The sequence below is a fragment of the Fulmarus glacialis genome, unplaced genomic scaffold (assembly GCF_000690835.1).
Source record: "Fulmarus glacialis isolate BGI_N327 unplaced genomic scaffold, ASM69083v1 scaffold4265, whole genome shotgun sequence".
Taxonomy (NCBI): Eukaryota; Metazoa; Chordata; class Aves; order Procellariiformes; family Procellariidae; genus Fulmarus; species Fulmarus glacialis.
The window spans coordinates 72,663-85,945 of record NW_009212182.1 but is presented as its reverse complement, the minus strand read 5'-3'; the positions used below and the strand labels follow the sequence as shown (position 1 = coordinate 85,945).

The 13,283-nt window shown below is 37.2% G+C and overlaps 1 protein-coding gene across 1 annotated transcript in view; it reads left to right on the top strand.

The window, feature by feature from the left end:
* Nucleotides 1-7,061: 7,061 nt before the first annotated feature.
* The window catches only part of ETNK1 (ethanolamine kinase 1), a 19,500-nt gene continuing 13,278 nt past the window's right edge, over nucleotides 7,062-13,283 (top strand). Inside the window, exons 1-3 of the mRNA XM_009577766.1 lie at nucleotides 7,062-7,149; nucleotides 10,586-10,880; nucleotides 11,721-11,861. Coding sequence (XP_009576061.1) covers nucleotides 7,062-7,149; nucleotides 10,586-10,880; nucleotides 11,721-11,861 — 524 coding nt within the window. The remainder of the gene's footprint in view (nucleotides 7,150-10,585; nucleotides 10,881-11,720; nucleotides 11,862-13,283) is intronic.

Here is a 13,283-nt window from a genome sequence, read left to right as displayed (position 1 = left end):
GAGGTAACGGCCGCCGGGACGCGCGCGGGGCTGGGGCGCTCCACTGGGCGCCATCGGCGACGGAGCCCTTGGCCGGCTTTCCCCACGCCGTCGCGTGTAATAAATGAATATAAATACATGCCTTGGATTCGCTACGGGGTTTGGTTTTAGGCTGACGGTGTCTCGGTAAGTGTCAGCCCCGTTAACGTCCTTGCTTGCACCTCTTAGTCTTGACCGTATGCAGAAGTATCGCCGCTTAGTCTCTGGTATTCTCTAGGTGAGCAATCATTCATATTTATGACGAGTCATCTGCTTGAGGATTGGCTGCTTTTGTGCTTCTAGAATATACTTAACTTGGCCCCATACAAGTCTTCAGTCAATTTACCTGGCTAAAATAGCAGTTCAGTCGCAGCCTGTGTTTAGTTGAGCGTTTTATTATATGCTCTTAAACTGTGTTATTCAGCAGTTATTAATATGTGGGAGTCTCTTATTTTAGTGAAGTTCCTCTGAAGAGAGCTGCTGGAACTAATTTGTATAGAAAAACTGAGCACATTGAGGTAATAGCACATAAATTGGCTGACATTTTCTGAAGTTTCTTGATAGGAAAAGAAACTTGACACATGCCAGTCCAGTTAGTATGAAAATAAAGCTAATGAGGTTTTTCTGAGTAATTTCTTTGAGGGCTGTAGCCATAAGTTAAGCACAGTCCCAACATCTTGAGGTGCAATGAAAATAGCTTTACAACATGTAATACTAAACAGGGTTGTTAGAGATCACAGAATATCTCGAGTTGGAAGGAGCCCATAAGGGTCATCAAGTCCAACTCCCTGCTTCTTGCAGAACTACCTAAAGTTAAACATGTTTTTGTTCTTTTAGTTCTCTGATGAGGGTACTTCTCAACAGAATATTTTCCTTTCTTTCATACAGGAATGCCAATAAATGAAACCGAAACAATTTCTTGTTAAGGAGGGATGACTCTAACCTTTTGGGAAAGTTCTAGTAGGTTTAAGGGAAAAAAAAAATTGTGCTTCCTTCCTCCATCACCCTCTTCGGAAGAAGCAATTAACAGAAAAAAACTGCCGGTACCATTGGTGTGGAACAGGGAGTCATTTGACTGGTCATGCAATAGTAAATTAATAGACTACTGTCTGTGGTTAGAGGTTTCTGTCTAAAAATTGTCTGAGTGTTGTTTCAACCAAGTTACTTTAAGACCAAAACTTTTCAACTCACTTTTTTTCCTTTTGAACAGCAGCAGAACATCGTATTCATGAAGCTCTTCAGTGGCCTTTTATTTTTAACTCTTTAGTCTGTGTTTAAACTGGTGCGCATACGTAAAAACCGAGAATGCACATGTTTTGAAATTAATTGTCTTACCACCATTGCTGCTGCAATCTGTTACGCATGCATATTACACATGCATCACATACAGTAAGATGCTGAAATGAAAGATGACTGTTTCTGTTAAGAGGATGGAGTGAACAGAAAGTCTGAGGTCTGTCTTGAAGTCCCCTCATTAGAGGGGCATATATTTAGGAGGGAGATGAAAATGAGAATCGTGTATTGCATGGAAAATATGCTTGACTAATCTGAAATAGCAGCATCATAGCGAAGTAGAGGAAGAACATTGATAGGTGGAACGAACTACTACTTCCTCTGTTGAACGCTGCTGTTCTACCTTTGCTCTTAGTACTTCTTGGGTCAAATCAGTTAGTAAGAAGTTGAAAAGTCCAGAGTTTGACTTTAAAGTTAATTAACTTCTCTTGCAAAAAATTTACTGTTACGTGTCAAATTGTTTAGTCAGCTAAACAATTTTTAAACAGTGTAGTTAAATTTTAATGCTTAATCCTCGCTTTCTGTAAGATTTGTAAGTATCTAAAATAATGAATATATTTTAACATTTCTGATTTTTTCTGCATCATAGCTTAGAACATAAGTGTAGGGCAAAGGATGAAAATAATTTAAATCTTCAGTGCTTAAATTCTTCTTTTATTGCATTATTTGTCAGAAAGTCTATAGAATCCATAAGCATTGCCAATTATCTGCTGAATCACAAGCAGTTCTACTGTAATGTAGCTCCTCTATCTCCAGTTATATGCGAATATTATCACTACAAAACAGTACAAACATTCAAGTTCTTTTACATTGGTAAGGAGAAACAACATTTTCCTGTTTAAACACTGATCTTCATGTAGATACTTTGTGCAGTTGTCATCTGAGGATGTGCTAGGAGCTGTGTAGAACTGGGCGTTATATTTTCTAACTTTTAAATTCTTGAGGTTTGCTTTCTCTGCTTTACAGTAATACAAAGCAATGTCATTAAAACAAATCTGTGCTTTTTGCAGTAGTAACTTTTGATTCTCTAACAGCTGATTTTAGTAATAAAATCATAGAGTAGTTCAGGTTGGAAGGGATCTCTGGAGGCCTTTCTTGCTGAAAAGCTCACCGCTTGCTAAATTCAGAAATTAATTGCAGTGAACACGAGAAACTTTTTGGGGGGATTTCATCAACAAAAATGCTCTTCAAAACTCAAACCCCATTTTGAATTAGTGAACAGCTTAAATTGTGACAGTGTACATTCTGATTTTTGTATTTTGGACAAGTCTTTACTAATGAAAGATAAAAACTTAATTGTTTTAACTCTTTACTGTCTTAAAGAAGTTGTATCACCCTTCCTAATGTAAAAATATAATCACAGTTTGGAATCTGTTACCCATATTAAGAATTTCTTTCTTTTTCCTCTTTTATGGAAATTCATTTGTGTTAGTATTTGAAGGAGGATCAGTATTTGGTTACAATAGGAGAAGATTAGTTACCGTGGTTAGTTACCACTTCAGTAAGTGCAGATTCAGGATTCTTTTATCCCATGACCTATTCTACATCGTGTAGGTCTGGTGATAATGAAGGATTCAATAGGTTAATGTAATACAGTGTAATGTTATGGTACAGGAAAAACAACTGTGTTTCTTTCCATCCTGAAGTAATCTTTAACATTGAGAATAAAGGCTGCTTGTGTTTGCAGGTGAAGAGGCTTGATATTAATAGTGCTAGTTTACACCTTAATTATTTGGGTAGACCAGCATGATATCTTATGTGTGGAAAAAAAATCAGCTGCAAAATCAGTCAGGGATCTAGAATGATAAATATGATGTGCTAGCAAACAGTCCTCTTGTCCTGGCCCAAACCTGGCGGGGGGAAACATCAGTTTTGCAAAGGGGATCAAATTCTTCAATAAGACTTTTTTTTATTCTCCCAGAATCCTGCAAGCTCCTATCTGGAACTTAGTTCATTAAGTGTCATTAAGTGTTTTGTTTTGTTTTTTTTTTAATTCTCTGAAATAATTGGACCTTGCTTGTTTTCTGGTACTTTGTTACCAAAATGTAAATGTCTTTGCATTTATCGACACTTTGCATGACTTCGCTACTGCAGCATTTTATAATTCTTTGCAAAAAGTTGTTTCTGTAGCGATGAAATATGAACATGCAAGACAGAGCCATGCTTACAAAGATTTGTACTGTCATGAGCAAAGCTCCCTCCCCCCCCTCACCCCCCCCGCTTTTTTTTTATACATGATGTTAGCTTTTCTCTGTGTCTCTTTGCTTTTTCTTCCTAACTTGTGCTCAGTAGCTTTTCTTCAGGCAGTATTTTCTGGCTGCTGCTCCAATTTGCTTGTGTCGATCTTGGTATTTTCTTTATAACAAACTATGATTAGGTTCAGATTTCTGGACTAGTTAAAATATTTCACAGCTTATTTAAACAGGCTGAATGTGGGATTTAAAGCATTGAAACAATTGAATGGAAACAGAAAATGTTAGTCTGTGGGAAACAAAGTAAACTAACTTTATTTTGTATCATTACATTTTTGAAGAGTTTTTATTGCTTAGCTGTTTTTAGGACATCATGCTCTTCAGCAGTTGTGAAAGTAGTTACTACTTGAAGAGGAAGGACTGAGTTCACAGATTAACATCTTGAAGTGCTAATATCTCTAAATAGAAAAGTGGTGAGTGAAGGAAAGAATAAGAAAAGTTAGTGTTGAAGAATGGGCTGCATTGCTGATGTGTTGCAGAAGAACTAATTTGATGTGTGCCTTGAACACAATGTCACAGTAAGTGTGAAATATAGGCAGTATTAGATGTCGTTTGAGGCTAGGTTGGTTTCTTCATTCTTACCTGATTGGGTAAGATTCTGATGAAACTTCATAATCCCAATCCCTTGTTGTGGAGGGTTTTTGTGGTATCAGTAGGTAGGGCAGCAATCCTGCACGTGGTAGTGTTTTATATAGTTGATGTGCCACATCACAGTGCATGATGTAATCAAGTTGTGCATGCATTTAGATCAGAACCAGCTCTTGCAAGGGGTGACAGATCTATAGCATTTTATAGTAGACTACTGAATGTAATTTTAAGTGGTCTTTATGTTGAGAATATGGAGGATGTGAAACTTCAGTTCAAACCTTAAAAAAAACAAACCCAAGCCTCAATGAAAACATCAAACCCCAGCCCCATGACACCCCCTTCCCTTCTCCCCCCCACCCCCCTTCCTTGAAGCTGGTGGTTTGGTAGCAAAAAAAGAGAAATGTTTAAGTTATATAGCATAGGTGGTGGTGGTGTTGCTTTCTCCATGCTGCTGTCATGGATGAGCACCCCAAGAGGTCAGTGGAAAACTGCAAGTTCAGCCTGTGGCCAAGCATAGAATGGTGCCATAAACTTGCTGGCTCCCTGCTAGCCTTGGTACTTTTAACACCAAATGGTCTTGTTCATGATCATCTGGGCACCAAAATCATGTAGACAATGGCTTTCACCTGCTGAATGTAACAGTCTAGAGGATATGGCTCCAGAGCCCGGGGACCTTTGAATGCTGTTTCTTGTAAACCCTGTTGAATATATGAGAATTTACCTAAGGCTTGCATTTTCCATTAGTTGTACTTTGTCCTTCTTTTAGGAATAGTTACAGAAAGAAATGGAGAAATATCTAGCCTTGTTTCAAGAAACGAAATTCTTGAGATGTATGCTTATGGATGTGCCTGTATATACTTTTCCAGAAGAAACAAAGTTACATCTTACAATACAGATTTGAAGTTTTGTGAGCATTAAAGCAGCATATATTAAAAGTCTATTCCTTTCTGGAGATCTTAATGTGCAATATGGGGGTCAGCAGCAGAATTGTGGGAATCCCTACTTGTTTACGCTGAAACTTCACATCACTGTTCTGTTTCTACAGCAGTACAATACTGCTTTCTATATTTCTCCTCCTATGGATGTAATAACAGTCTAGAAGGAAAGAATCTGCTTGGCATTACATCTCTTCTGTGAGTGATAAGTGCTTTCTACTTTGCCCCTGAGACACTTTATTTCTGCCTGTTCATGCTTATTTTGTGTGACTGTAATTTTGTTCTCATTCTTCTCATTCTTTTGAACACCTGGTACAACAGGATCAGATACAAGCTTTTCCTGAGCCAGCTGCTTATGAGATGGGAACATATCCATCACATGCCCTTTTCAGGAATCTAATAACCTGATTGCTGCTGCTAAGAGTGCTTTTAGGGTAAACTCTGTCTCAAAGATCCTTCATGTCTTGGTTGAGTTTTCTCTGCTGTTCCTGGACTGACTTGGCCTGTCTTGTTTCTAGCATGTGCTACTTTCTGAAACTGCATTTGAGTAACTCAAGCTTATTTGTAGCTTTCTCATCTTCATTCTGCATTTCAGTAAACAGTTTATATTTGTTCCCAAAAGCTAGAAAGCCTTGACTTCAAGCCAGATCTCTGGCTGGATTGTGGGCCAGTATAAATACCATTTCCACAAACGTTTTCAGAGTTTAGTTTTAGCTTTGTGTCATCTCACCTGAAAGTACGTACTACAATGTGATAAGTACGTATCACAATAATTTTAATTTAATTATAATATTTAAATTAAATAATTAAATTACAAGAGTACCAGAATCTTGCTGCTGGGTTTTTTTTTTGTGTTGCATCGTGTTCTTGACTTCTGTTGGCTCTCTGTATTTATTCATTTATTTCCAGAATTTTCTACCTGCTATTCATAATATTTTGTAGGTTCTTCCATTGTCTTCCACATGGCCTTGAGAGCTTATTGATTATCTCATCCATGTCATCAGAGTCCATTCTCTTTTATGCCACTCAACTGATGCTTTTGTTACAGAATTCCTGTTTTGCTCTGCTGCATCTCAGGTTATGTTTCAGGCAAGGCATTCTAAGCTGATTCTTTAAATGCTACAGTAAAGGCATTCTGAATAAAAGAATAAAGCGAGTATTATATTCTTTTACTGGTAGAAAACATTAGATGTTTTCTCATGATGGAATATGGAAATTGTCTAGTCTGGATAATGTTATCAGAAAAGTAAGCAAACCCATCTGCCTTTTTTAAGAAGCAATAACTAAAATGCTCCTGGGTGTAAATAATTACTTACAGCAACATGTTGCAAATAGATGCTAATAAGAAGTAGAGTTCCTAAATTATCAGTTGAGGGAGTCCAATTTCCTTGTTGTAGATTACTTTTTATTAACATTAATGAGACTTGTTTTAAGGGGATAATAGACCTGTGCAGTATGACAAAAGCTGTACAGTGGCCAGAAGTTTCTGTTTAACATCATAAGCAAATCAAATTCTTACTGTTTCTTTGCATCGGCACTACTTAATGTCTGTTTTTTTGGTAGCATCACTATTTCTGATGACGTTAGAGCCTTGTCTTTTTTTATAGTACAATTTTGTACGGAGAGAAAGGCAAGCTTCATTAGGGGGTTGTATTATAAGACGTAGAAAATGGTAGCACAAGTTCCAGTGATTTGAAGTGGTGCCATTGCATGTTGGGAATTATTGCCTATTTTGTTTGCTGCCTTTGCCATTCGATAAAGACACTTTCAAGTTACTTTTTAACTTGATCGACAGCTCAACACAAATTACTTCTGCAAAGTGCTTTTTAACTTTTTAATGAGTTAATTCTGGTTTTATGCTAAAATGTATGAGAACCAGTACATATACATTGATTTGCCATATTAGAGTGCTGTGCTGAGTCTTTTCTCCTGTGAGAAAGGTACAGGCTCACTGGAGCAAGTCCAGCAAAGGGCCATGAAGATGACTGAGGATCTGGAGAGGCTGGGAGGGCTGGGACTGTTTGGCCTGGAAAAAAGAGGGCTTGCAGGGATCTTATCAATAGGTATAAATACCTGATGGGGAAGAATGAAGAAGAGGAAGCCAGACTCTTCTCGGTGCCCAGTGACAGGCAAGGCAATGGGCACAAAATAAAACACGTGAAATTCTATCTGAACACAAGAAAACACTTTTTTACTATGATGAGGGTGGTCAGACACTGGAACAGGTTGCCCAGACAGGTTGTAGAGTCTCCAGAATTCGTGGAGACTTCACTGGACACAGTCCTGGGCAACTGGCTCTGGTTGGCCTGGCTTGAGCAGGGAGGTTGAACTAGATGATCACAAATCTGATGTAAATAGTACTGTGACAATACACTTACAAGGGGGAAGGTTATGAATACATTATAATATAAAGGTGTAATTTGTGATTTACAAGCCATACTTGAAATGCATTTAAGTACTGCCTGTTCAAATTAGGTAACATTGCTCAAGCACATCATCCTTCTCTTGATCTAGCATGTGCATTGTTGCAACAATATGCTTATGTACACAGAGGAAACTTAAAATGTCTGCATAAGTGTCAAGCAAAAGAACTGGGTAGTGTTAGAGTACAGTTGTATTCATTTTAATGTGAAAACCAGTGTCTATGGTGCTAAACGGTATAGTTTTCTTAGTTGCACTCTAACATTTTAACATCTAGTTGCTGTGAAGACTATTTAAGACAAGATTCTTCATTAGTTGTCTTCTATTCTGGGTTATTAAAATAGCTAGTAATAAAATGTGTCCATAAATTGTAAAGTCTTCATTTTGAGTCCATCAAGGAGGCTTTGTAAGCAGGTTTATTTGAATTTATGGTTGCCCTGTGTAGATGAAAGGTACACGATTTGCTGAACCTACTTGTGCAAGATTAAGTGTTCATAACTGTTTAAGAAAATGGAGTACTTTCATATCCTCTGCTATTCTGCATCTCCTCAGGAACCTGGAGCTATTTCTTGTTGTTTGTTCACCTCATACCATAGGGGTTCTGAGGAAAGCAAGGCATGATAGCTAAAATACAGTATCTTCCACTGTGAAAGTCTTGTCCCTTCCTAAAGGGGGAGACTTGACCCAACTTCAGATTTTTTTTTTTCCCTATAGGAATTAAAAAAAAAAAAGCTCCTGATGCTTGATTTCTCCAAATCCCTGAGATTTGGAAATAAGCTGTCACTTGTGTTTTAATGATACTACTTTACTTTTCAAAATAAAGGCTACCTCTTGGAGGGGGCGGGGGGAAGTCAGCTTCTGAATTGTGTTTGGCTTTCAAAAAAAAAAACCAACCAAGACACCAAAACTGTCCAAGGTTTTAAGGAATGATAATGCCTGTAGAGAAGTTGCCTGTTGCTGATGTGTATTTTAATAAAAGGAAAAAAAGTACTTCTTTAAATATTAATGTTTAATATAAGGTCTGAAATGCAACAGAACTCTTCATTTGTTAGTATTTTTGTTCTGGGCCTGACTTAGGGTTTGAGGGAGAAGAAATGCAGGAGGATGTGTGAATAAGGAATTCAAACTGTTGTCATTGAACACTTAGTATCCTAATTCTGATAAAAAGGTTTCAATTTTCAGCTGATTTTCTGACTTCTATTACAATTATGAATTTAAAAAATTCTATCCAGAGTCTTCAGGTTGCCTTTAAATAAAAGCTGCTTGCAGCTTCAAGGACCTACATAGTTTGAAAAAGTTCTAATAAAGATGATCAGACCGTATCTCCGTTTCTCTTGTGCATATGCCAGAAGAGTTAACTAAATGAGAATTAATAATAATAGCACTTCCTAAAGAAAGGTGTCAAATTAAACGTGCAAGATGTCCACCGAAAGGAAAATTGTGTATGTCTAACTGTGTATATTAACCAACTTGAAGCTACTTCCTGCTGCTGGCTTGTTTTAGTGCAAGGTCCTGAAAGGAGGTTTTGTGCTTTGTGAGAGTTTGTTCTTTTTTTAATTGAGTTTTAATTAGGGTTCTGGGGGCAACAGAGTGGGAGAAGAGGTATGAAGAGGCATGACTGTGACCACTGAAAAAAATTATGCTTGACTATAAATTACAGTTGCTGTGAGAACCTTGACTTTGAATTGTTTACTACTTAGGCTTAAGACTGCAGGAGGCCGTTTAGTAGTTAGAAAATATGGGCGTTCTTGCTTGTGATGCTGGTTGTCACCTGAGAATGCCTTGCCCTTCAGTCACTTAGCTAGAGTTAATATGGGTAGCGTTCATCTAGCAAGTTCTTAAGCATTCAGTCTGGGCTGACAGAGTGCAAAGAGTGAAAGCACCAAACATCTGTTTTGGAAAACTGTCCCAGATTGTAGGAGATCAAGAACTGCTGTGTTACTCTTGTAGGCATTGAGTGGGATTTCAGATGCTTAACTACATGCAACTGGATACACACAGCCCAGTAACTCAGGATCTAGTCTGTTTGTCAGGTGGCATCTCCAAGAGTTCAGCCTGTATAATGACTATTTTAGGCCTCATCAAATGTGAAAGGAGAAGCAGCAGTTAAGGGGTGGGAGTTTTCTTGGTCTGCACCCTCCTTTCCATAGCTAGGAACTTGTAGTATCCATACCTCAATCATTATTTGAAAGGCAATGAGTAGGTTGTTGTTAGATGTAAACATAATGCTCAAATAATGCTCTTGCTTATTTTTGTAGAAATTACTTGCTTCGTCTTCAGTATGTTCAGGTGTCAGTGACTAGACTGGTTAAAGTCTAGTAAGTTGCAGGGCTGTAAAAATTGTGTTTATATATGTCGCAACGATAAGGACTTGAAATGCTTTTTTAATCTTCTAAATGGCATGTACCAGTTATGAAGTAAAATGGGAGGATAGTTGGTCTTGTCAGAAGCTTTTAAATTTGGAATGGTACTTGAGGCTGAAGACTGGGGTCTTTAATTTTAAGTACTGTCTCAAATTTGTAGAGGAGCCGAAGTGACTTCAAGAATTGTTCTCAATCAGTAAAACCTCAAGGCTAGTGGGAAGATGATAATCACTAAACTTGAACTGTTTCTGACCTGAATTTTGCTTTTTTAAAGGAGTAGTTTCTCCAGGAGTATCTTTTACTAGATGTGCACTGATCAGCAAATACTGAAATTCTGAAGTGCATCAAAACTCTTTCTTGTTTTCGTGCTACCTGTATTCATGACTGTTTTCGTAGTGGTTTAGGATTGCTGCGTTGTTGGGGCTTTGATTTCAGCTGTTTTAATCCATCAGTTTCAAAGCAGTTATGTGGGAACTCATTTTACAATATTGAGCTTTCAGTTACTGCCTTTTACATGTAGTATTTATGTAGTTCTCTGTAGCATGTTTTCACATTTTCCTCTTCTCATGTGTTATGGGGAAAAATCCTTGCAATTTTCTCCACGATTTTCCTGTATCTTAAAGGTTACTTTTGTTAATGCTCAATCTAGTAAACATTTGTGTTTTGTGAACTAAAGAATAACCCTGCATTCTTTTCCTGCACGTTGAAAATGCAGATCTGAGTTGTTTATGCATTATTCTTACTTTTCAGCTGTTCACCGATGGAATCACCAATAAACTAATTGGCTGCTACGTGGGTGACATAACAGATGATGTGGTTCTAGTTAGGATCTATGGAAATAAGACCGAGCTCTTAGTAGATCGAGATGAGGAAGTGAAGAGTTTTCGCGTGTTGCAGGCTCATGGCTGTGCACCTCAACTATACTGTACTTTCAATAATGGCCTGTGCTACGAGTTCATGCAGGGAGAGGCACTGGATCCAGAGCATGTATGCAATCCAGATATTTTCAGGTAAGCTTTTTATTTTTTTAATTTATTATTATTATTTCATTATTCAAGTTCTATGATACATTTATGGTGTTCTGTCGTGACCAAAGGATCTCAAGCTTAGTTTATGAGCAGGCATAAAAGAAATACTTCTATAAGCCTGCACTAAGTTGATTTTCACACTCTTGACAGCTCGCTGTCCTCTATCTTAGTTATCCTGGTATTTCAGTGCTGAACAAATGATCCTTGCTGCCTCCCCAGAAGACTATATACTCATTAGAGGTCTGCTTTATTGTGAGTATTTAACACTTGGACATTACCATTAGGGAGATCATTTAACATGGTGGAGTTGTAGGGGGCTGGACTTGATTAAACCAAGTACTCCTAGCTCTGTTTCTAATACTTTTCTTTTGTGAATAGGTTCAAGGTAGTCTTCTGTTGAGACATAATTTTTTAAACTATTAACAGTGAACAGAAAGTGCTGATGTCTTAAGATTTTTGCTTTTCATGTATGCACTGAAATGTATTTGCCTAACAATGGCAGCTAATTTGAGTCCACTCTTCTAAAGATAAACAAGTTGAAGAGTAGACTGTAGATACAGGTGAAGTATGCATGCTGTAAGTGAACTCCAATCCCTCCCGCCTCCCCTCTCTTAAGTAGTGCTACTAATGACCTTTTGAGTATTTGAAGATGCTACCCATTAGCTGTGCTGCTCTTGTTTAAACCCTCTTTGGATTCCCTTGCTGCATTTTTTACAGTTTTTCTGTTAAATATATTGTAGTTGTCTTCTTGCTAGGAAAAATATGATGAAGACTGTCAGATCTATTGCAAATACAACATTAAATGAAACTTTGTTTTTTTAGACTTATTGCCAGACAGCTTGCTAAAATCCATACTATTCATGCACACAATGGATGGATCCCTAAATCTAATCTGTGGCTGAAGATGGGGAAATACTTCTCTCTCATACCCACAGAATTTACAGATGAGGAAGTAAATAAAAGGTAGGTATTTCATTACGTGCCTTCCATATTTCCCATTCTTTCTGGTTGAGGGGTAGAAGAATGTTTAAAAAAGTAGGTTTGGGTTACTACGTAGTGTTGAAGTTTGTAAAATTTTGAGTTTTGTCATACTCTTGTATACTGAAGTAGGCATATAAATGTCAAATATGATAAGGAGAGACTTTTAATTCATTCGGCATATATTGTATATGTATGTTTTATTGGACACTTAATAAATGATGGTAGTTTTCTTTACTCTTTTTAAAGAACCAAGGTCAAGTGAAGTACTTCTTCAAGTAATTGTGTCTCAACAGCTTTTAAGAGATCCATCAGACTCCCAAACTGACACCTATGTTCTGGGGTGAATACTGAAAGCTTATTTCCTGGGGTTGCAGGTGTACTGCTTGTTTCATTGTAACCTGCACCTCTTAGTGTCCTGTATTTTTCAGTTTATAAATTTGTCCAAAATTGGGTGGCATAAAAGTAAAGTTAATGAAAGGTTGTTTTGGGTGATGGGAAGAGCTCCCGAAGTGTTTTCCAGCGGAGGAAAAGGTATCTGCACGCTCATTCTAGACTTGTGCTATCATGAAGTGTCAGCTGGGTTTAAGGGTTTAATTACATTTTGATTTTAGCATCCCAGTATAGCTCTTGACTTGTAAATCAAACTGTTTCTTAGGAGCTTAACAAAATAAGAAAATATTTCCAAAGGTTTCTACCATCAGTCAGAGGATTGCGATGAGTGGAACGGCAAAACTAGGAGCAATGTTTTACATTTACATTAATCTAAATAAAATTTCTGTGCTGTTCTAAAGCTTGAGTTGAAGATGATGTTTCTTGGGGATTGGAGATCAAACTTGTAAGCTAAAACTGTAATTTAAAAGTATTTGTACAATATCAAAATTTGTATCACTCAGTAAGCAGATTCCAGCTTAAAAACATTCTTCATAGGACTTCTTTGAAATCACTGATGCCAACTGCCCTTCTTGCTGCATTGTAATTAAAGAACAATCCAGCAAAGTTGTTTGAATTTTTTTTCTTCTACAAAATAAGTCTTAAGAAAACTGAGAAAATTTGAGTAGTTAATTGAAAGTCTAAAAGAGAAAATGCCTGCTTAAGCATATTTACTGTGACTAGAACTAAAAATCAATCCTAATTTCCTCTGTATCATTATATATAGTAGTTACATGTAGAATACTCTGTATTCTACTTAAAGGAAGTAACGTAATGTGAGCAAAAAGTGAATGAAATTAGTGCTATAGCACTTTTGATCTTTACTCCTTTAAAAAATGTGCAGGATTGTGTTCAAGTTCTACTCCTGATTTTTGGACTACTGTCATTTTTACAGCACAGACAATCTTTAGAGAATTGTTTTTGGGGAAGACAGGGGGAAATAATTGTTGTAATTTGACTACTGTGATGCCAGGG